The 23,116-nt window shown below is 44.5% G+C and overlaps 1 protein-coding gene across 10 annotated transcripts in view; it reads left to right on the top strand.

Annotated features, from left to right (window-relative positions):
* TRIM9 (tripartite motif containing 9) overlaps nucleotides 1–22,695 on the top strand; it is a 132,284-nt gene extending 109,589 nt beyond the window's left edge. For 4 of the 10 annotated variants that reach the window (XM_077267381.1, XM_077267380.1, XM_077267378.1 and 1 more), the window contains exons 8-12: nucleotides 723–833; nucleotides 16,441–16,464; nucleotides 17,267–17,570; nucleotides 17,644–17,806; nucleotides 20,225–22,695. In XM_077267381.1, the coding sequence (XP_077123496.1) occupies nucleotides 723–833; nucleotides 16,441–16,464; nucleotides 17,267–17,570; nucleotides 17,644–17,806; nucleotides 20,225–20,290 (668 nt within the window). In that variant the 3' untranslated portion in view covers nucleotides 20,291–22,695. The remainder of the gene's footprint in view (nucleotides 1–722; nucleotides 834–16,440; nucleotides 16,465–17,266; nucleotides 17,571–17,643; nucleotides 17,807–20,224) is intronic. The other 6 variants (XM_077267387.1, XM_077267386.1, XM_077267384.1 and 3 more) reach the window with 3 other exon arrangements.
* The last annotated feature ends 421 nt before the right edge of the window (nucleotides 22,696–23,116 follow it).

Genomic DNA, 23,116 nt, shown 5'->3' with positions numbered 1-23,116 from the left:
ACTATGAACTGCAGTGACCTCATTGAAATTTTCTAAATAAAATGTTTGCTGTGTTCTGATTTTTTTACGTCCTTTTTTGTGCATTGCTGACATTTTACAGATTTGCATTTTTTTCATTTTCATACTGATTGTCGCAATCATTGGTTATCAGTGACATCATCACGACCTGTGTTTGGTGTATACCTTTGTGCTGTCTTCATTGTTCGTAGCTTGCGGTGGTCACTACACTTGTCATACAATTCGTGCTCTTCATTTCTTTCCGATCTAGGCGTTCACAAGTGTTTGTGCCATGTTTGCGCTTTTTCTGTTTTATGTATGTTTTCTATTGATTTGGATGTTGAAGTAAAGACTTAGGTCATTATTGATCGTCGGAGGTGGCTTTCATCTGCCTCAGGCATGAGGGATGACAATGCATTTTCCTTAACCGGCGGAGGCTGCCATTTTGTGTAATGTCTGAAGGGAGTTAGTGAGAAAACTAAAAGCGATCAGAACATATATAGATAATGTTTATATCTGTCCATATTTATGAATTTTGAGTATTTTATTAAAAATGAATGTGATTATATTATCGCTTTTCGTGGCACTCTGCATGTGGAATGGCAGGATCCCTAATAAATAGCTGAACAAAATGGCTACCCCGTGGTCTCCTTCCTCAGCTGTGAATGATATGTATGTACACTAATGCACGCTGACATTTCTATGCATGTCTTTGCTTATGCCAGGTCCCTATCCTCGAATGTCAGCCTCTCTTGCAGCTCGTTTACAAATCAACACCATGCCCTCTCCTCTCGAGTTCCTCCAAAACTCAGAACAGGAAACTTGTGTGTCTCCAGGTAAAATGGCTTTCCCTTCCCTAACGACCAGGCGTAAAAATGGTCACCGTTGGTCAAAAATGTGACAGAAACTGTCTAACATCCAGTGGATGTCTTTGATTTTTTTAATGAAAACTGAGCTCTTATTGGTTGCTATTGGTAACTAGGCCTATGAGGCAGCTCTCATAAATGAGACCTAATGTGTTGTCTCATTATTGCGCCTTTAGTTTCTTGCAGAGGCGGCCATGTCCTCTATTTTGTACCTCCGACATGTCAATACATTCAGTCGCAACCAGTCAGTTAACACTTAACATAAAATATCTCCTTCAAGACATCCACCATACATGTATGGTGCATGTCAGGTGGGCGTTCTATGGACATCCGCCACTAACTGGCATTTAAGGGTCACGATCCCCCTGCTGTACCCATTCGGGAGCCCAACCAGCTCCCCTTTATCTGCTATCTGCATGATTGGGGTGTTGTTGAGTTGTCATGAAGACCCCCGTTGCCACCATCTTGGTACTCCTGTGAAGCCCTCTAGAAGCTGAGCCTTGAAGAGGACCATCACTTGTACTTGATACTGCAATATCTTGGTTTTACACCATATAGTGCAAGCAATCAACCTAACGCAGGTTCATGGGGGCTAAAAAGGAAAAAAAAAGGTTTTTAAAAATATAAAAAAGTTTAAAGCATTCCTCTTCCTATTTAACAATATAGAAATTATAAAAATAAGAAAAAAATAAAATTTACTCGGTTTCGCCACATCAGTAACTATAAAATAATGTATTACACTACAGTAAATGATTAAAATAACTGAAAAAAAAAATTCAGAATTGGCATTTTTTGTCGCCACTTTTTTTATTTTCGCCAGCAAAAAATGGTGCAAATTTGGTATTGCTGTAATCGTAGTGACCTGGAAAATAATTTTTCCTGCGCAAAAAAGGCAAAAAACAAAACCCAAAAATAGCAATGGTGGAGTTGCTTTGTTTTTCCACTGCACTTGAAATTTTTTCCCTGTTTTCCACTACTTTATATGGTAAAGTACTTCAAAACTATAAGGCATACGTTGCATTTTTAATACCTTTTATGCAGATTTTAAGCTGCTTACACAAAGCAGGTTTTGCTGCGTTTTTGTTGTCTCTTGTGCATGTCAATAAATATTTGTGGCCCAAAAAAGCCTGATTTAACTTCCTTAAGATTTCTCTGCAAAAACTGATACCTGCATTTTTGCGCTTACCTATTGTTTCTTATAGGTGAAAAAATGCTGCAAATATGCCGAAAGAAGTGACACGCTGCAGTTTTCCAAATCGGTCAGGAAAATAAAACCAATGTGTATGCATGAGGTTTCTGAAATCTCATACACTTTTCTGGTGCTGTAAAACGCAGCTTAAAATAATAATAATAAAATAATGCAGCATAAAAACGCAAAGTGTGACATAGCCTAACTGGTCCCGCAAATACACAATCCGTTACACGACGATGTTGACAGATTGAATAATACAGTTACGGCTTTTGGAAGAAAGAGGGGAAAAGCAGAAATGCAAAAAATGAAAAATAGGGTTAAAATATATAATTACCACGTGCACCCCAACTCACAGCGTGAAGGGCGCCATTAGGCCCGCAGCCTCTGAGGCAGCTTTCAGCAGCAGCATTCTTCTCCCTGCCATTTTGTCTACCTGCCGGAACTGGAGCATGAGGACAGATTAGCTCTGTCGTGGTAGTGCATTCGCTATTCCTCTCTTAGAACATTGCATGTTTCTCGTGCTGCAGAGCCGGCGGCTTGTTTTCTGCAGGGATTCTGAATGATTTCCATCTTCATCCCCGGCTGATACCTAAGATTTAAAGACCTTTACCCCGAGCGCACTCCAAAAGAATCTGTGCGTCAGCGGTGCATGGCCAGAGGCGTCAGCTAGGGCGGCTTTGTCTGGACTCGTAGCACAGGACGGATGGGGGGCCGGTTAACTCTTTGCATGCTGACAGCTCTAGACCCATATACCTGCCCACCCCAGCGCTGTACAAGGATAATCCCCATCACTCCTGGGCCCCAGTGATGCCCGCGTTATTAATTTCCTTATCTCGCACACCCAGTTGTCGTGTGTAACCCCTCTCATTTTTTTTTCTTTTGCACTTTCATTTTTTCACCCTGCGATTTCCATCAGTGTAAGGCCGCCGTCACACATGCGAGTTTTACGGACGTAAGAGCGCAGAAACTACGTGCGTAAAACTCGCATAACATACGGCACAATGATTCTCAATGGGTCTAGTCCTATTAGCCGTATATTACGGTTCAGTATTATACGGCTTTCTACGGCCGTACAAAATCGCAGCATGCTGCGTTTGTCAGCGTATTGCGCAAAAAAATCGCCAATGAAAGTCTATGGGGGCGAGAAAAATACGGATTCCACACGGACCAGCAGTGTGACTTGCGAGAAATACGCAGCGGTGTTAGTGAAAAGTCGGTAATTCAATTGCCGGCTTTTCATTTCTCTTGCCTAAACCCGACATGATATGAGACATGATTACATACAGTAAACCATCTCATATCCCCTTTTTTTTGGCATATTCCACACTACTAATGTTAGTAGTGTGTATGTGCAAAATTTCAGCGCTGTAGCTGCTAAAATAAAGGGTTAAATGGCGGAAAAAATTTGCGTGGGCTCCCGCGCAATTTTCTCCGCCAGAGTGGTAAAGCCCGTGACTGACTGCAGATATTAATAGCCAGGAGAGGGTCCATGGTTATTGCCCCCCCCCGTGGCTAAAAACATCTGCCCCCAGCCACCCCAGAAAAGGCACATCTGGAAGATGCGCCTATTCTGGCACTTGGCCACTCTCTTCCCACTCCCTGTAGCGGTGGGATATGGGGTAATGAAGGGTTAATGCCACCTTGCTATTGTAAGGTGACATTAAGCCAGATTAATAATGGAGAGGCGTCAATTATGACACCTATCCATTATTAATCCAATTGTTTGAAAGGGTTAAAAAACACACACACACATGATTTAAAAGTATTTTAATGAAATAAACACAGCGGTTGTTTTAATATTTTATTGCTTTCTCAATCCATTTGCAGACCCTCGCTTGGCAAAACAATAAACGCACAAGATACATACCCTCTGTTGAACCGTCACGTCCCACGAGGTAATCCATCTGAAGGGGTTAAAATAATTTACAAGCAGGAGCCCTGCAAATGCAGCTGTGCTTGTAATTCCCCAGCGTCATTGACCTACATTTCCTTCAGTCGCGGTGATGCGCCCCCTGGTGGATGTCCTCATATGACCTGGAGCGTGGGAAAAAGTTCCCAGGCTGCAGTTCATGAGAACATCCAGCAGGGGCGCATCACCGCAACTGAAGGAAATGTAGGTCAATGACCTACATTTCCTTCATTCGCCGGGGAATTACAAGCACGAGCACAGCTGCATTTGCAGGGCTCCTGCTTGTAAATTATTTTAACCCCTTCAGATGGATTACCTCGTGGGACGTGACGGTTCAACAGAGGGTATATATAGTATCCAGCCATCTATGTGTACCGCCCCCTATTTAACCCCAGGTTTCCCAGCACGTGTCAAGATATCCATCCCAATCGCCTGTGTATTTGCAACAGCACCCGGGTTTGCTTAAGAGTAGAATGCATATATTTTAGCCTGTTTTGATATGACAGGAAAGGCGGATGCATCTCATAGTGTGCTGAATTAATATGTAGATGAATGAATCTATATATGTGTGTGTGCATTAAAAACTTAATTTTATTTGGGAATACAAGACATATAAAAAGTATGTATTAAAAATACTACAAATATTAAAAATCAAGACTCAAATAAAACACATATTAGAAAATGTCACATAACACCATTTGGAAGACTCTCAGTAATGCGTGAGAAATGGATGTTTTGTGATGAAAGTTGTTTCTTTTGTTATTTCTGCTGGGCATTTTCTTAAAAGGTATTTAAAAAAAAACATGTAATAAAAAAAGGGATATGAGATGGTTTACTGTATGTAAACCATGTCTCATATCCTGTCGGGTTTGGGAAGGAGATAGCAAAAGCCGGCAATTGAATAACCTGCTTTTATGCTATCTTGCGCTGAATTAAATATAAATATATATATATACTAGCTGAAGAGCCCAGCGTTGCCTGGGCATAGTAAATATCTGGGGTTTGTTATAGCACCTCACTTCTCTTATTTTCCCATCACGCCTCTCATTTTCCCCATCACATCTTTCATTTTCCCCCTCACATCTCTCATTTTCTCCCTCACACCTCTCATTTTCCCCCTCACTCCTCTTATTTTCCCCCTCACTCCTCTCATTCCCCCCTAACACTTGTCATTTCGACCTCACATCTGTCATTTTCCGATCACTCCACTATTTTCCCTCACTCCTCTCATGTTGCACTCACACCTTTTCATTTTCACCTCACACCTCTCATTTTCACCTCAGTATACACATGTTTGTCATCTCCCTTATATATAGTATACACCTGTATGTCATCTCCTGTATATAGTATATACCTGTATGTCATCTCCTCCTGTATATAGTATATACCTGTATGTCATCTCCTCCTATACATAGCATATACCTGTATGTCATCTCCTCCTGTATATACTATACACCTGTAGGTAATCTGCTCCTGTATATAGTATATACCTGTGTGTCATCTCCTCCTGTATATAGTATATACCTGTATGTCATCTGCTGTATGTAGTATGTACCTGTATGTCATCTCCTCCTCTATATAGTATATACCTGTGTGTCATCTCTCCTGTATATAGTATATATCTGTGTGTCATCTCCTCCTGTATATAGTATATACCTGTGTGTCATCTCCCCTGTAAATAGTATATACCTGTGTGTTATCTCCTCCTGTATATAGTATATATCTGTATGTCATCTCCTCCTGTATTAGACCTCGTTCACACGTTATTTGGTCAGTATTTTTACCTCAGTATTTGTAAGCTAAATTGGCAGCCTGATAAATCCCCAGCCAACAGTAAGCCCACCCCCTGGCAGTATATATTAGCTCACACATACACATAATAGATAGGTCATGTGACTGACAGCTGCCGGATTCCTATATGGTACATTTGTTGCTCTTGTAGTTTGTCTGCTTATTAAACAGATTTTTATTTTTGAAGGATAATACCAGACTTGTGTGTGTTTTAGGGCGAGTTTCGTGTGTCAAGTTGTGTGTGTTGAGTTGCGTGTGGCGACATGCATGTAGCGACTTTTGTGAGATGAGTTTTGTGTGGCGACATGCGTGTAGCAACTTTTTGTGTGTCGAGTTGCATGTGACAGGTTAGTGTAGCAAGTTGTGTGCAGCAAGTTTTGCGTATGGCGAGTTTTGCGCGTGGCGAGTTTTATGTGTGGTGCCTTTTGAGTATGTGCAAGTTTTGTGTGAGGCAACTTTTGCATGTGTTGCAACTTTTGTGCATGTGGCAATTTTTCCGCGTGTGCAAGTTTTGCGTGTGGCGAGTTTTCCATGAGGTGAGTTTTGCACGTGTGGCGAATTTTGCATGTGGAGAGTTTTGCGCGTGGCGAGTTTTGAGCGGCGACTTTTGTGTTTCGACTTTTATGTGGCGAGGTTGGTGTATGTGTGGTGAAATGTGCGCTGAGGGTGGTATATGTGTTCGAGCACGTGGTAGTGTGTGGCGCATTTTGTGTGTGTGTTCATATCCCCGTGGTGGTGTGGTGATTATCCCATGTCGGGGCCCCACCTTAGCAACTGTACAGTATATACTCTTTGGCGCCATCGCTCTCATTCTTTAAGTCCCCCTTGTTCACATCTGGCAGCTGTTAATTTGCCTCCAACACTTTTCCTTTCATTTTTTCCCCATTATGTAGATAGGGGCAAAATTGTTTGGTGAATTGGAAAGCGCGGGGTTAAAATTTCACCTCACAACATAGCTTTGACGCTCTCGGGGTCCAGACGTGTGACTGTGCAAAATTTTGTGCCTGTAGCTGCGACGCCTCCAACACTTTTCCTTTCACTTTTTCCCCATTATGTAGATAGGGGCAAAATTGTTTGGTGAATTGGAAAGCGCGGGGTTCAAATTTCACCTCACAACATAGCCTATGACGCTCTCGGGGTCCAGACGTGTGACTGCAAAATTTTGTGGCTGTAGCTGCGACGGTTCAGATGCCAATCCCGGACATGCACACACACACACACACACACACATTCAGCTTTATATATTAGATGTGTCTCACTGACATATATGTGTATATATATATATATATATATATATATATATATATATATATATATATATATACCTATTCTATGTGTAGACATTTATTCTACCTATTCTATTTTATTCTGTCAGTGTGACTTTACTGTACACCGCACTAAATTGCCGGCTTTTCTATAGAACACCGCTGCGTATTTCTCACAAGTCACACGCATGGTCCGTGTGTAATCCGTAATTTTCTCGCCCCCATAGACTTTCATTGGCGGATTTTTTGCGCAATACGGTGACAAACGCAGCATGCTGCGATTTTCTACGACCGTACAAGACCGTATAATATGGATCAGTAAAATACGGCAGATAGGAGCTGGGCCATAGAGAATCATTGTACCGTATGCACTCCGTATTTTCTGCGCCTCTCATACTTCCGTAAAACATGCCAGTGTGACGCCGGCCTAAAGCAGAGCTGTGTTTGTCATAGAAGCCGAGCATTGCTTGTCATGTGGTAAATCTGCATCGGTGCGCTTAAATCAAACTACTCATTGGCAAACGCAGCTCTGCCACATGTGCAGGTACGAAAATCGGTATTTTCAGTTTCGTACATGGTTATTCGAGATCCGCAGTAAAGATGGGAGTAATTATCGGTATTGTTTTCTGAAACAAGAGAAGAAAAAAAAAAGGAGAGTTTTCATTTATGGTCGCCGTGTGCACCATGTCAGAGGAATATGTCTTCATCCTCCTGCGGATAGCTGCGGGGGCTAATGGCTGCATGTGTGGGAATCGAGGCCTAGAGCTGTTTCCACAGCAACGCCGGAGATACCTCAACCTCCTCGGCAGGGAAAACAGAAGAGGTCGAACTCAATAAAAAAAAAAAAAGAAAAATGCTCCTCCATTACAGGGCTATGACATTTGTAGGACCGCAAACGATCTAAGATATAGATAACGGGCACTGGCTCAAAAGATGCCGCAAAACTACAACTCCCAGCATGCCTTGACAGCCTCGGGCACAGTTTGCTTCAATCATAATCCATTTAGGAACCTGGAAAATCTGTGTCAAGAAGAGTCATATAGGGATAATTCAAGGACTTTTGGAGGATTTTTCCGTATAGATGCATCTGACGCCATCAGATTAGACGAGTGTAATCAGCTATGAGCCGCACGTAGCGTTTACAGCGGCAGGAACATCTTTGATCTATGAATTTCCCTTCTCCTCCTTTGTGGAGTATCACTGATGACATTGATTGCGGATCCCCCGCCCGTGATACCTTCCCATTAGTCTTGTGCCCGGAAATGCTATCTGGGGAATTTCTATAATCAGTGTAACACGGGGCTGCAGATGGAAAGAGCAGGGCTTATATTAATCCCAACCTGCCAGATGAGAAAAGTCTTCTTTGTGGCGCTGGTTCAGAATAATGTTATGTCCCTTAGGCCGGCGTCACACTGGCGAGTTTTACGGACGTAAGAGCGCAGAAACTACGTCCGTAAAACTCGCATAACATACGGCACAATTATTCTCAATGGGGCTGCTCCTATTAGCCGTATATTACGGTTCAGTATTATACGGCTTTCTACGGCCGTACAAAATCGCAGCATGCTGCGTTTGTCAGCGTACTGCGCAAAAAAATCGCCAATGAAAGTCTATGGGGGCGAGAAAAATACGGATTCCACACGGACCAGCAGTGTGACTTGCGAGAAATACGCAGCGGTGTTAGTGAAAAGTCAGTAATTCAATTGCCGGCTTTTCATTTCTCCTGCACAAACCCGACAGGATATGAGACATGGTTTACATACAGTAAACCATCTCATATCCCCCTTTTTTTTGCATATTCCACACTACTAATGTTAGTAGTGTGTATGTGCAAAATTTCAGCGCTGTAGCTGCTAAAATAAAGGGTTAAATGGCGGAAAAAATTGGCGTGGGCTCCCGCGCAATTTTCTCCGCCAGAGCGGTAAAGCCAGTGACTGAGGGCAGATATTAATAGCCAGGAGAGGGTCCATGGTTATTGGCCCCCCCGTGGCTAAAAACATCTGCCCCCAGCCACCCCAGAAAAGGCACATCTGGAAGATGCGCCTATTCTGGCACTTGGCCACTCTCTTCCCACTCCCTGTAGCGGTGGGATATGGGGTAATGAAGGGTTAATGCCACCTTGCTATTGGAAGGTGACATTAAGCCAGATTAAAAATGGAGAGGCGTCAATTATGACACCTATCCATTATTAATCCAATTGTAGGAAAGGGTTAAAAAACACACACACACATGATTTAAAAGTATTTTAATGAAATAAACACAGCGGTTGTTGTAATAATTTATTGTTCTCTCAAATCCATTTGCAGTCCCTCGCTTGGCAACATAATAAACGCACAAGATACATACCTTCTGATGTACTGTCAGGTCCAACGATGTAATCCATCTGAAGGGGTTAACTAATATTACAAGCAGGAGCCCTGCTATAATGCAGCTGTGCTCCGTGCTTGTAATTCCCCTGCGAATGAATGAAATGTAGGTCATTGACCTACATTTCATTCATTCGCGGTGATGCGCCCCCTGGTGGATGTCCTCATATGACCTGGAGCGTGGGAAAAAGTTCCCAGGCTGCAGTTCATGAGAACATCCACCAGAGGGCGCCTCACCGCGAATGAATGAAATGTAGGTCAATGACCTACATTTCATTCATTCGCAGGGGAATTACAAGCACGGAGCACAGCTGCATTATAGCAGGGCTCCTGCTTGTAATATTAGTTAACCCCTTCAGATGGATTACATCGTTGGACCTGACAGTACATCAGAAGGTATGTATCTTGTGCGTTTATTATGTTGCCAAGCGAGGGACTGCAAATGGATTTGAGAGAACAATAAATTATTACAACAACCGCTGTGTTTATTTCATTAAAATACTTTTTAATCATGTGTGTGTGTGTTTTTTAACCCTTTCCTACAATTGGATTAATAATGGATAGGTGTCATAATTGACGCCTCTCCATCATTAATCTGGCTTAATGTCACCTTCCAATAGCAAGGTGGCATTAACCCTTCATTACCCCATATCCCACCGCTACAGGGAGTGGGAAGAGAGTGGCCAAGTGCCAGAATAGGCGCATCTTCCAGATGTGCCTTTTCTGGGGTGGCTGGGGGCAGATGTTTTTAGCCACGGGGGGGCCAATAACCATGGACCCTCTCCTGGCTATTAATATCTGCCCTCAGTCACTGGCTTTACCACTCTGGCGGAGAAAATTGCGCGGGAGCCCACGCCAATTTTTTCCGCCATTTAACCCTTTATTTTAGCAGCTACAGCGCTGAAATTTTGCACATACACACTACTAACATTAGTAGTGTGGAATATGCAAAAAAAAAGGGGATATGAGATGGTTTACTGTATGTAAACCATGTCTCATATCCTGTCGGGTTTGTGCAGGAGAAATGAAAAGCCGGCAATTGAATTACCGGCTGTTCACAGATATCGCGCTGAATGAAATCTAAATACAGAATATATATATATGTGTCTCAATGACATATATATATATATATATACTGTATATATGTTTTCCCTAACATTTGAGCACATAAATCCATTAGATGTTGGTTTTGCAAGCCTGCGCGAAAATCTCGCAGTACGGATGCCATACGGATTACATACGGAGGATGCCATGCGCAAAATACGCTGACACACCCTGACTACGGATCACTATTTTGGGAACATTTCTCCGTATTACGGCCGTAGTACGGACGTAAAAAACGGACCGTATTGTCTTACGCCGAGTGTGACGCCGGCCTTAAAGGGAAACTATTGTAGGTAATGCTTTTTTTAAAATAGCACCACACTTGTACACAGGGCGTGTGTGGTATTGCAGCTCAGCCTCAATCACTCTTAGGCTACTTTCACACTAGCGTTAACTGCATTCCGTCACAATGCGTCGTTTTGCCGAAAAACGCATCCTGCAAAAGTGTTTGCAGGATGCGTTTTTTCACCATTGATTAACATGAAGCGACGCATTGTGACGGATTGCCACACGTCGCACCCGTCGTGCGACGGATGCGTCGTGCAGTGGCGGACCGTCGGGAGCAAAAAACACTACATGTAACGTTTTTTGCTCACGACGGTCCGCTTTTTCCGACCGCGCATGCGCGGCCGGAACTCCGCCCTCACCTCCCCGCACTTCCCCGCACCTCACAATGGGGCAGCGGATGCGCTGGAAAAATGCATCTGCTGCCCCCGTTGTGCGGCGGAGACAACGCTAGCGTCGTGAACGTCGCCCCGACGCACAGCGACGGGCCGAGCCCGACGCTAGTGTGAAAGTAGCCTTAGGCTTCTTTCACACTTCAGTTTTTTGGCGTCAGTCACTTCCGACATAATGACGGATCGACGGATCCGTCACAATAGTTGAAAAAACGGATGTAACGGATCCGTTTTTTTGACGGATCCGTTACTCGGGGGTTGTATATACTTTTTGGAGCATGCGCGATTGAAAAAAATTGAAAAAACGGATTGGGGCGACGGATCCGCCGAAATGACGGTCGCGACGGATCCGTCGCCCATAGGTGGCCATTCTATGAAATGACGGACGCGACGGATCCGTCGCGATCCGCCATTTCAACGCAGACAAAAAACGTTGCAATGACCGTCAATGTCTAGATGACGTCCGCCAAATTTTGACGGATCCGTCGCATGACGGATGGAACGGACGACCATCCGTCACAATCCGTCGCTAATGCAAGTCTATGGGGAAAAAAACGGATCTGTCGAAAAAAAAAACGGATCCGTTTTTTGAGGAAAATGGCGGATTTAGACTGACGCCAAACAACTGAAGTGTGAAAGAGGCCTTAGCGGAGCTGAAGTGCAATTCCAGACACAACTCATGGACAGATGTGGTACTCTTTGAAAGAAAGCAGTCATGTTTTTTTTGTTTTATAAGGAACCCTGTATGGAGATTTACACTAAGGCCACGTTTACACATTCAGTATTTGGTCAGTATTTTACATCAGTATCTGTAAGCCAAAACCAGGAGTGGAACAAATAGAGGAAAAGTATAATAGAAACATATGCACCACTTCTGTATTATCACCCTCTTCTGATTTTGGCTACAAATACTGGTGTGAAATACTGATCAAATACTGAAGGTGTGAATGTGGCCATAACCTCAAATACTGGTCGCATCTGTTTGATGAAAGACAGTTCCCCTATTGACCATGTCTGTCACAGAATGTTCACATGCACGCTGCCACATGGAGTGCCCCTGTAAAGTGCCAGCCAATTCACAGATCGAGGTAGAGTGCACCCAGTGTCAGTCAAAAAATGCTCCCGTATAGTCCACCTCCAAAAAAGTGTCAGTCGCTAAGTTGCCATGTGCACAGTGCCCCCATAAATAGTGGCAGACAAGAAGAACCTTAATGCCAATATGTGTAGTCCTGGTCATGAATTGCCCCTAAAACCAGTGTACACAGGGAACCCTATAAGCAGTGTCAGCCTAAAAGGGGTCATATGCACAATGCAAGCGTTTCTTCATATACAGTAGCAGCAAGAGGACCCTATAAACAGTTATAGAGATAGAGGGTCAGTGGGGGCTCTCGTCCCCTGGCCCGGCTGTCTTTAGAAAAACCGCATGGACCAGGGCTCATACCACTGAACACCTGCGCTCTCTCCGCGTGGGCAGAATACTACTCAGAAAACACAGGGTGAGGGTAAAACAGTGTGGCAATGCTTTATTGACCCACCAACACACAATAGCGTATAGAACAGTCCCAGCAAATACCCAAGATGGTGCAAATAACAGTCTCACGCTTCCGCTGACTCGCTGGGGTTAGAGCTGCTTCCAGGGCGAGTTCCCCCAGCAGTGGCACACCATTTTTGTCAGGCCTCCACAGTGAGGAGGTAACGACAAGCTTAGGAAGCTGACAGTCCATTGATGTTCGAGGCCGGGTGACCTGATTGTCCCAACTTGGATTCTCTAAACATCTTTGAGGGTTCAGTGATGGTCAGTGAGGCAGCTCTGTATTTCTTCAGCTGCAGCCATGATGCCATGGCTATTGTAATGTAGAGTCTCTGAACACAGGCAGATCCTCATTCTATGGACGGCGTCACATTCAGCGTATGAAAATACGGTCCGTTTTTTACGGCCGTAATACGCAGAAATGTTCCCAAAATAGTGATCCGTATGTCATCCGTAGGCAGGGTGTGGCAGCGTATTTTGCGCATGTCATCCTCCGTATGTAATCCGTATGGCATCCGTACTGCGATATTTTCTCGCAGGCTTGCAAAACCGACATCTAATGGATTTATGTGCTCAAATGTTCGTTAAAACATATATACAGTATATATATATATATATATATATATATGTCATTGAGACACATATATATATATATTTTTTTTTATTTAATTCAGCGCTAGATAGCATAAAAGCCTGTAATTCAATTGCCGGCTTTTGCTATCTCCTTCCCAAACCCGACATGATATGAGACATGGTTTACATACAGTAAACCATCTCATATCCCTTTTTTTTGCATATTCCACACTACTAATGTTATTAGTGTGTATGTGCAAAATTTGGGCCTTCTAGCTATTAAATTAAAGGGTTAAATCGTGGAAAAAATTGGCGTGGGCTCCCGCACAATTTTCTCTGCCAGAGTGGTAAAGCCAGTGACTGAGGGCAGATGTTAATAGCCTAGAGAGGGTCCATGGTTATTGCCCCCCCCCCCCTGGCTAAAAACATCTTCCCCCAGCCACCCCAGAAAAGGCACATCTGGAAGATGCGCCTATTCTGGCACTTGGCCACTCTCTTCCCACTCCCGTGTAGCGGTGGGATATGGGGTAATGAAGGGTTAACGTCACCTTGCTATTGTAAGGTGACATTAAGCCAGGTTAATAATGGAGAGGCGTCAATTATGACACCTATCCATTATTAATCCAATAGTACGAAATGGTTAATAAAACACACACATAGTGTGGAATATGCAAAAAAAAAGGGATATGAGATGGTTTACTGTATGTAAACCATGTCTCATATCATGTCGGGTTTGGGAAGGAGAGAGGAAAAGCCGGCAATTGAATTACCGGCTTTTATGATATCTAGCGCTGTATTAAATATAAATATATATATATATATATATATATATATATATATATATATATATATACCTATTCTATGTGTAGACATTTATTCTACCTATTCTATTCTGTCAGTGTGACTTTACTGTACACCGCACTGAATTGCCGGCTTTTCTCTATAACACCGGTGCGTATTTCTCGCAAGTCACACGCATCGTCCGTGTGTAATCCGTATTTTTCTCACCCCCATAGACTTTCATTGGCGATTTTTTTGCGCAATACGGTGACAAACGCAGCATGCTGCGATTTTCTACAGCCGTACAAGACCGTATAATACGGATCAGTAAAATACGGCAGATAGGAGCTGGGCCATAGAGAATCATTGTACCGTATGCAATCCGTATTTTCTGCACCTCTCATACGTCCGTAAAACTCGCTAGTGTGACGCCGGCCTCTAGGTCACAACTTCTCATTCAGTCATTCCTCCACAGGCTTGGGGGAAGGTGGTAGGAGGCCATCCCTCACTGCTGGAGTGTTCAACCACATGCATGGATTGTCCTTCATATTGCAGAGCACCAATGGGTCAGCCACATATTAGCAAACAGTCAAACATTGAGCCTTTGTTTCCCAAAGATAGTAGAACAATACTAGGACAGATACAATAGGTAATCAGCAGCCAGTCAACAAATGGCAGCCAGTGAATATTAATTCAATGACAATAGGAGTCAACATTCATTCTCACATGAACTCTAGCTAACTGAAATAATATGTCCGGATAATTCAGATCAAATGCTGTGTCTCCACAACAGTGTTATCCAAAGAGAGCCTCAATGCACAATGCCAGAGTAATAACATGTATTGTGCTAGTGATACAGGGCCCAGATAACCAGTGTTGGCTATAAAGTACTTCTATACCCAGTGCCAGACAAAAGACACTCCATACGCAGTAAGGGCTGTCCCACACGTCCAGATAATTCCGGTACCGGAAAAAAATCGGTACCGGAGTTATCCGTGTCCGTGAGCTCACGTAGGCCATACGTGCGGCACACGTGTACCGCCCGTGTGCCGCGTGGGTACCACACGGAGCGTGTGGTACCCACGCGTGTGGTACACTGCATCGTGCTGAAGCCGCGATTTATATCTTCTGTGCAGCAGCGTTTGCTGCTTAGAAGATATGAATAATAGTGTTTAAAAGAAAGATCTATCTGTCCGCCGCCCTCCCACCCCCTGTGCGCCCCCCCGCTGTTCTGAAAATACTCACCCGCTTCCCTCGTTGGCTGTCGATGCTTCCTGTGCTGGCCGCCCCTTCTAGTACTGTATGCGGTCACGTGGGGCCGCTCATTTACAGTCATGAATAGGCGGCTCCACCCCTATGGGAGGTGGAGCCACATATTCATGACTCTAATCGGCGGCCCCACGTGACCGCATACAGTAGAAGGGGCGGCCAGCACAGGACACTGCGAGGGAGTCGGGTGAGTATTTTCAGAACAGCGGGGGGGGCGCACAGGGGGTGGGAGGGCGGCGGACAGATAGATCTTTCTTTTAAACACTATTATTCATATCTTCTATGCAGCAAACGCTGCTGCACAGAAGATATGAATGGCGGCTTCAGCACCATGTGGGGGGGACAGCGCTTACTGTAAGCGCTGTCTCCAGCACGGTACAGGGACTGCACACGGAGAACTTCCGTGTGTGGTACGTGTTTTACACGGACCCATTGACTTTAATGGGTCCGTGTAATACGTGCGCTCCCACGAACACTGACATGTCTCCGTGTTTGGCACACGGAGACACGGTCCGCAAAAAATCAATGACATCTGCACAGATACATTGATTTTTATGGGTCTACGTGTGTCAGTGTCTCCGGTACGTGAGGAAACTGTCACCTCACGTACCGGAGCCACTGATGTGTGAAACCGGCCTAACAGAATGGCCATATATAATACAACGGATGTTTATTCAAATGCTTGTATGATGATAGGAACTGGGGTGGTTCTGGCTGGGGTCTCTAAGGGTTGGGTGGGGTGGGGGGGGTTCTGAGTAGGGGGGAAAATGTGATCTGTAAATGTTTAGTGTAACATTGTCATGAGAATTATTTGGATTGATTATTCTTTGCGGATAATAAAAATGTATCTGATAAAAAAAAAAAGAATGGCCATATATAGTCATAAAGTGGCTTCATAGCCAGTGCCAACCAAGATAACCCCATAAACAGTGCTATTATAAAGCAAAAAGGGCCTGTATATAGTGCCCAACAGAGCGCCTTCACATATAGTGCAAGTCAGAAAGTGTCCTCATAACCAGTGCAAGCCAGTTACCCCATCTGGTGGTGTTAGTTCTTCATGAGCTCTAACATACTAACATCCTTTTTCTACCCCGCATGCTCTTCATCGGACATCTCACAGTTGACATAAAAAAACTGGTGGCAGGTATGGTGCAACGCTTGTGCATGGAAATTCTAGGACGTGCATGGCTTGCATGTTGACGTTTTTGGCACACTAAATCATCTGGTGATCCTCTTCTGTTGCAAAAACCACAGGAGGCCCCAATTTATTAAAATGAAAGAATGTTTTTGGCAGAATTGACCTAGAATGTTTAGCATCAATATAAGGACATTTATATTGAAAATTGAAGAGATTGTGTGTAACTTAGATGGTGTCTACTCTCTCAACCCTCCCAAGGCTTTGTTCACATAGCAGAATTCGTCAGTTCCTTCACATTTGACTGCAAGCATAGTATGGCAAACGCCATGATGGAACCTGCCGGACACCAAGTCAATGGGTTCCATTTGGTGCCATTGATATCCATTGTACAATGGATCACGTACGGCACTGGGGCTTTTGATAATCTGTCTCCAGAACTTTCTATAATAATTTTTGTATGAAATGTCATGGGACAAAGTTGAACATTTTGGTAAGATTGGATTAATAGAGGCTGTCTCCTTCCTTGATGACCGAGCAGTCCTGACAATCTGTCCAGTCTTCATTGAAATGAATGGCAGCCTTGAAAGCCTTTCAATGCATGTGTAGTCAACTCTTCATCTAGGACTGGGAAAGGGGCATCATCATTGTCGGGAGTGGTGGAGGGGGTCTCAGCTCGAGAATTGCCATTTGATCATGTTGCATAATTGATGTCTTATTGACTCATTGTATTGGACCTGGAGCATTAAGTATGTCTGGGTCCAACAGAGGTCATTGACTGAATGTCCATGTTGTGTTTTTGTGATGACAGTGGCTTGGTTCGCCTTCGACCCTGGTTCAGCACATTCGGACATCATCTTCTCCAATGACAACCTGACCGTCACATGTAACAGCTATGATGACCGAGTAGTCCTCGGCAAAACCGGTTTCTCCAAAGGAGTCCACTATTGGGAACTGACCATTGACCGATACGACAATCACCCAGACCCTGCCTTTGGGGTGGCCCGGGTTGAAGTCATGAAGGACGTCATGCTTGGGAAAGATGACAAAGCTTGGGCCATGTATGTGGACAACAACCGCAGCTGGTTCATGCACAACAATTCCCACACAAATCGGTATGTTCAGCAGGCTGTATGATTGTGATGTAAGCAGCCATGATATTAATGTGATAATTCTTCTTTCTCATAGGACTGAAGGAGGCATCACCAAGGGTTCCACGGTTGGCATCCTCTTAGACTTCACCAGGAGAACTTTAACCTTCTCCATCAATGAAGAGCAGCAGGGGCCTGTGGCGTTTGAGAGCATGGAGGGCCTGTTGTTTCCAGCTGTGAGCCTCAATAGGAATGTGCAGGTACTAATACTTTTATCTGGAAATGTGCAGACCCCAATATTTAAAGGGGTTTTCCATTTTAGGAAAGTGAACTCAAACCATCTAAAATAAGAAACCAAGTGGTTACTCATACTCCCTATATCCAGCCCCGTCCCTTCACTGCTGCTTGGATCTTTATGTTTTGGCTGCAGCTGTGTTTGGGGTCCACTTTCCTGAACCGGAAAACTCCTTTAATGCATGAATGTATCTATTTATGTGATGTTCCTTCAAGTCATGAGGACAAGAGGTTCCTCTAATTCTGTTACTGTTTGCTTTTATTTTCTTTACCTGCAAAACGATAGCCGGGATACAACATACACAAAGACCAGCTACAGAACAAATCTTTTATTCTGGAGGACTAAAGGTACCTTCACACTAAGCGACTTTACAACGATAACGATAGCGATCCGTGACGTTGCAGCGTCCTGGCTAGCGATATCGTTGAGTTTGACACGCAGCAGCGATCAGGATCCCTCTGTGAGATCGCTGGTCGTTGCTGAAAGTCCAGAACTTTATTTCGTCGCTGGATCTCCCGCTGACATCGCTGAATCGGTGTGTGTGACACCGATCCAGCGATGTCTTCACTGGTAACCAGGGTAAACATTGGGTTACTAAGCGCAGGGCCGCGCTTAGTAACCCGATGTTTACCCTGGTTACCATTGTAAAAGTAAAAAAAAAACACATACTCACATTCCGGTGCCCGGCGTCCGCTTCCCTGCACTCCTCCTGCATCCCGTGTAAGTGCCGGCCGTAAAGCAGAGCGGTGACGTCACCGCTCTGCTCTGTGGGAGATGCCGGAGATGTTCGGCGCTGACACAGGATGCAGGAGGAGTGCAGGGAAGCGGACGCCGGGCACCGGAATGTGAGTATGTGTTTTTGTTTTTTTTACTTTTACAATGGTAACCAGGGTAAACATCGGGTTACTAAGCGCGTAACCGATGTTTACCCTGGTTACCAGGGGACTTCGGCATCGTTGGTCGCTGGAGAGCCGTCTGTGTGACAGCTCCCCAGCGACCACACAACAATTAAACAGCGACGCTGCAGCGATCGGCATCGTTGTCTGTATCGCTGCAGCGTCGCTTAGTGTGAAGGTACCTTAAGATGTCCATGCGGACCCTGCATTCTGATAGTCTGTTTCTAGACCAGAGCACTGTGCACCTCAAACTAAAGACTCGTTCACACGTCTGATTTTTTACCCATGAAAAACATGGAAAGCGCTCATATGCGAAAATTGGACATGGGAATGAACCCTAAGGCCATGTTCACACGCTGCGGTTTTTACCGCGGAACCGCCGCGATTTTGATGCTGCGGGTCCGCAGCAGTTTCCAAAGCGTTTACATTAACATGTAAACCCTATGGAAACCGCAAACCGCAGTGCACATGCTGCGGGAAAAACCGCGCAGAAACGCAGCGGTTTACAACCCGCAGCATGTCACTTCTTTGTGCAGAATCGCTGCGATTCTGCACCCATAGGAATGCATTGAACCGCTTACTTCCCGCATGGGGCTGTGCCCACGTTGCGGGAAGTAAGCGGATAATGTGCGGGTGGTACCCGGGGTGGAGGAGAGGAGACTCTCCTCCAGGCCCTGGGAACCATAAAATAGTGTAAAAAAAAGAATTAAAATAAAAAATGATGCTATACTCACCTCTCAGCGCTGCCCGCGGCGTCCGGTCTCAGTTGCTGTGCGAGCAGGACCTGTGGTGACGTCGCGGTCACATGACCGTGATGACGCCGCGGTCACATGACCGTGACGTCACGAAGGTCCTTGTCGGCACAGCCGCTTGCAGCGCCGGGGAGATCGCGACGTCAGAGGGTGAGTATAGCCAATTTTTATTATTTTTTACATTACTATTGATGCTGCATATTGCTGCATATGCAGCATCAATAGTACAGCAGTAATCCCGCAGCGGAAACCGCGGAACAAACCGCGATAAATCTGCAGGGATAACCACAGCGGTTTTGCCCTGCAGATTTTCAATTCCGCTGCGGGATTAACCCGCAGAGGAACCCGCAGCGTGTGAACATGGCCTAACAATGACATCCCTGGGGGTCTCTCCTGATCAGTTGCAACAAAAGGCAAACATCAGAAGAGGTGCTTTGTGATGCCAGCAGGTAGGATCCAGTCTGACAGCCATGGACTACCAATGTGGCCACTGCAAGTCTTTGGCTCAACCCTAAATGCATGGTGGCCATCTAGTTTCTGCTCTGGCTCTAAACACAAAATTGTAGCCAAATATGTTAATATACTGCCATAGTCAATATATCACTGCAACAAGGTCAAGATCTAAACACATTCAAACCCTGTATTACCAAGAGGTGTGATCATAAAATGATTTCCCAGTAAATCCAGTGGAAAAATGACAAATAATTCTTGACTTGTGATTTTCACTCCATACAGGTAACGCTTCATACCGGTTTGCCGATTCCCGGGTTCTACTCGTCAAGAGCCTCCATATCATCTTAGAAGTACCAGAAGGACTGAAATCGCTTCTAAAGACCCCTGATGATTATCACATTGGACTTCAAAGCAGCAAATAATTCTTACAAAAGAAAACGATCTGTAAATACCTATAAAGAGGCGTATAATATGGGGTGCTTACACAATGACGGTGACCTTCTCCCAATGACGGGTGCTTACTTCTCCAGCTCTGTCCTGGGTGTTCTCCAGACCATGCCTTTTCATTATACCCCATATTTTTGTACATTTCCTCTCCGTTTCATATGTTGACCTCGCGTCACAAATCTACATGGTGCCCGGCTGTATGCAGAGTGTCGGCACCTTAACTCTCCAAGATGTCCAGCTTACAACTCTCCAGCTCTGGCCACCGCATCTGTCTATGATGCCCATCTACCAGCTCTTCATAGCAGACGTTATAATGTACAACTTTCCAGTATCGGCGCCATACATCGTCATGATGCCCAACTTCTCGCCTGTTCAAGATGTCCACCTATGTTTTTCACATTACATAGGGTATCCACAACTATCTCCCATGGCGTCCGGCGGTGATTACCTCATCAGACTGAATCATTTCTTTTCCCCGGACCTTGGTTATTGCTATTTATTTTATTCTTCAGACTCTCATTACCGTGTATATACATTGTCATTATTCCCGTTGTTTTACCCGCTGCTGCTGCTTCCCCTTCCGAGGTCCCTAAAGCTGTAAAATGGTCACTTTGATCCCAGTACTGAATTAGACAGCTGCATGCTCCTCCGCCAAGGTCATGTCCATAATCTGGATGACGCACTATTGTATTTCCTTAATATCTTGCGGAATGTAGGGCGACATCCTTAATTTTAAGGCCGTCATCTTTATGGTGCTTGTAAAAGAAAATTTTAGAAACTGCTAATTTCTATAGGATTTTCTAATGATATAAAAGTGGCTGCCCTCCATCTTTGTATATAGAGGTCGCTCCCGTTAGACAATAGAGGCTTCTGCCTAAGGAGGCAAGTGGAAAAGGGGCATTACTAAGACTGATCCACTGGATTCCTATAGCTGCCATATATAATGTGATGACACATTTACCCTGCGCTGGGCAGGGATCATTGCTGGAGGGTCCAGTGGGAATAGAGATGGCCTCAACCAGATGCCATGTGCTTTGATGGAGTCAACTTTTTACATGTTTGGGATTTAAAGGGGAACTACACCCAAAACACATCTTGCCCTATTACATTTTAGTTGATCTACCCTTTACATTCAGTCATAATCATTTATATTTATTCATGCTTAGTTCTTGTCTATAGACCCATAGTGCCAAATTGGGGTCTCCATGTCAGTATTATGGGATAGTTTCTATGATATTAGTGCATATTCTACCCCTACACACAAGGCAAAGGACTTTTAAATTACACTACAGTGGAGCTATCCGCTCTCCTTCACATATCTATTTTTTTTAATAAATGATCGCGTTCCTCATTAAAATAACCCTATACTGTGCAAATCCCTCTTTTATTCCTCCTGGTAATCTATAGATAAGTAGGGTTTTACCATTCTCTTTTTCATTATCAGCGCTGATTGGACACTGCAAGGACTCGACTCATTATCAAGGAGAATGGTAACACCCAGTTGTCAGTTTGTTCCCACATTTCCAGGAGACGAGGAGCAACGCACAGGAAAAGAAAAGATCTTAAAATGTTATTGTAATAGGAGACTTGCATGAACTCAATGGGTCAGTGCAGTCAACTATTAGCTGCAGTACCGCCCGTTGAGCTGCAGGTGGCAGTAACCTGGTATTAAAAGTTGCGCTTTTCTGACAGTGCGCACGTTTTTACTGGAGTCCGATCTGCACACTGGTTCCCAATTTTTTACCGAGCCTGAAACCGCTGCCTTTCCAAAGAGAGTGCCAATATAGCCGTCTACCCGGTGCTCGTACCTTAGAACTGCTTGAAGCGTCCAAATGCCCACACCATGGTTATAATGATCACCCGGCTGTTCTAACCAGCAATAGCGGACACGAAGAGTCTGCAGATGTCCCATTCCCATGAAACGAATGTACATATGTGGTTTTAGCCGTGTGTGTCTGCGCGTTGGATATCGATGTAGAGAGTGTACCCTGCTAATTTATTTTGGGCAGGTGCCAATCTGTCCTCCTACCATGTACCCATTAGCTAATCTTAGGTACAGAAAATCCCTGTTGCGGGACAACGCTGATGTTTAAGATTATTTTTCTGATGAGAAGCAATGGCTGGGCCACTCCGAGCTTCTTCGCCGCCCGCGGTGAGTAGTCGTCTTGACGAGGCTTATGGGATTCCTAGTGACTTGTATTGCATAGTTCATTGGTATGTGTAGCTCTCGCCCTCTGCAGACGCTGTACTCAAGACAAGAAATTATGTTTGCCGTTACCAATAAATTAATTTTATGAGGGAAACCGCTGCTCGTCTGCAAGTGTTTCATTTTTTGCTCATGTTAAATCGTGCCTGTGGTTTCACCTGACTGCTCTGAATAAGCTGTCCTGTGTGTCCATGAGCATTGACACCTATTTCTGCCCATTATGACTTATATGCTACTTTATCCACCAACTTTCCCCCCCACAGGTTGTCTCTGAGTTAGTGGGTGGATACTAGCTATTATGTTGTCTCCCATACTCAGCACACATAGACATGAGGGATTCCTGCTCTCCTGTTTCCATGGAGCACGCATTCAGAAGCAGCAGCAGCATGGAGGACATTATCCAGCAGCACTGAGCAGTGTAACTGTGAATCCAGAACTAGCGTGATATAAAACGCTTAACAGAAAGCAGCAGCATGGAGAACATTATACAGCAGCACTGAGCAGTGTAACTGTGAATCCAG

This window comes from Ranitomeya variabilis, chromosome 1 (genome assembly GCF_051348905.1).
Source record: "Ranitomeya variabilis isolate aRanVar5 chromosome 1, aRanVar5.hap1, whole genome shotgun sequence".
Lineage (NCBI taxonomy): Eukaryota > Metazoa > Chordata > Amphibia > Anura > Dendrobatidae > Ranitomeya > Ranitomeya variabilis.
Note: the sequence above shows the minus strand (reverse complement) of the source record. Positions and strands in the feature narration are given on the sequence as shown.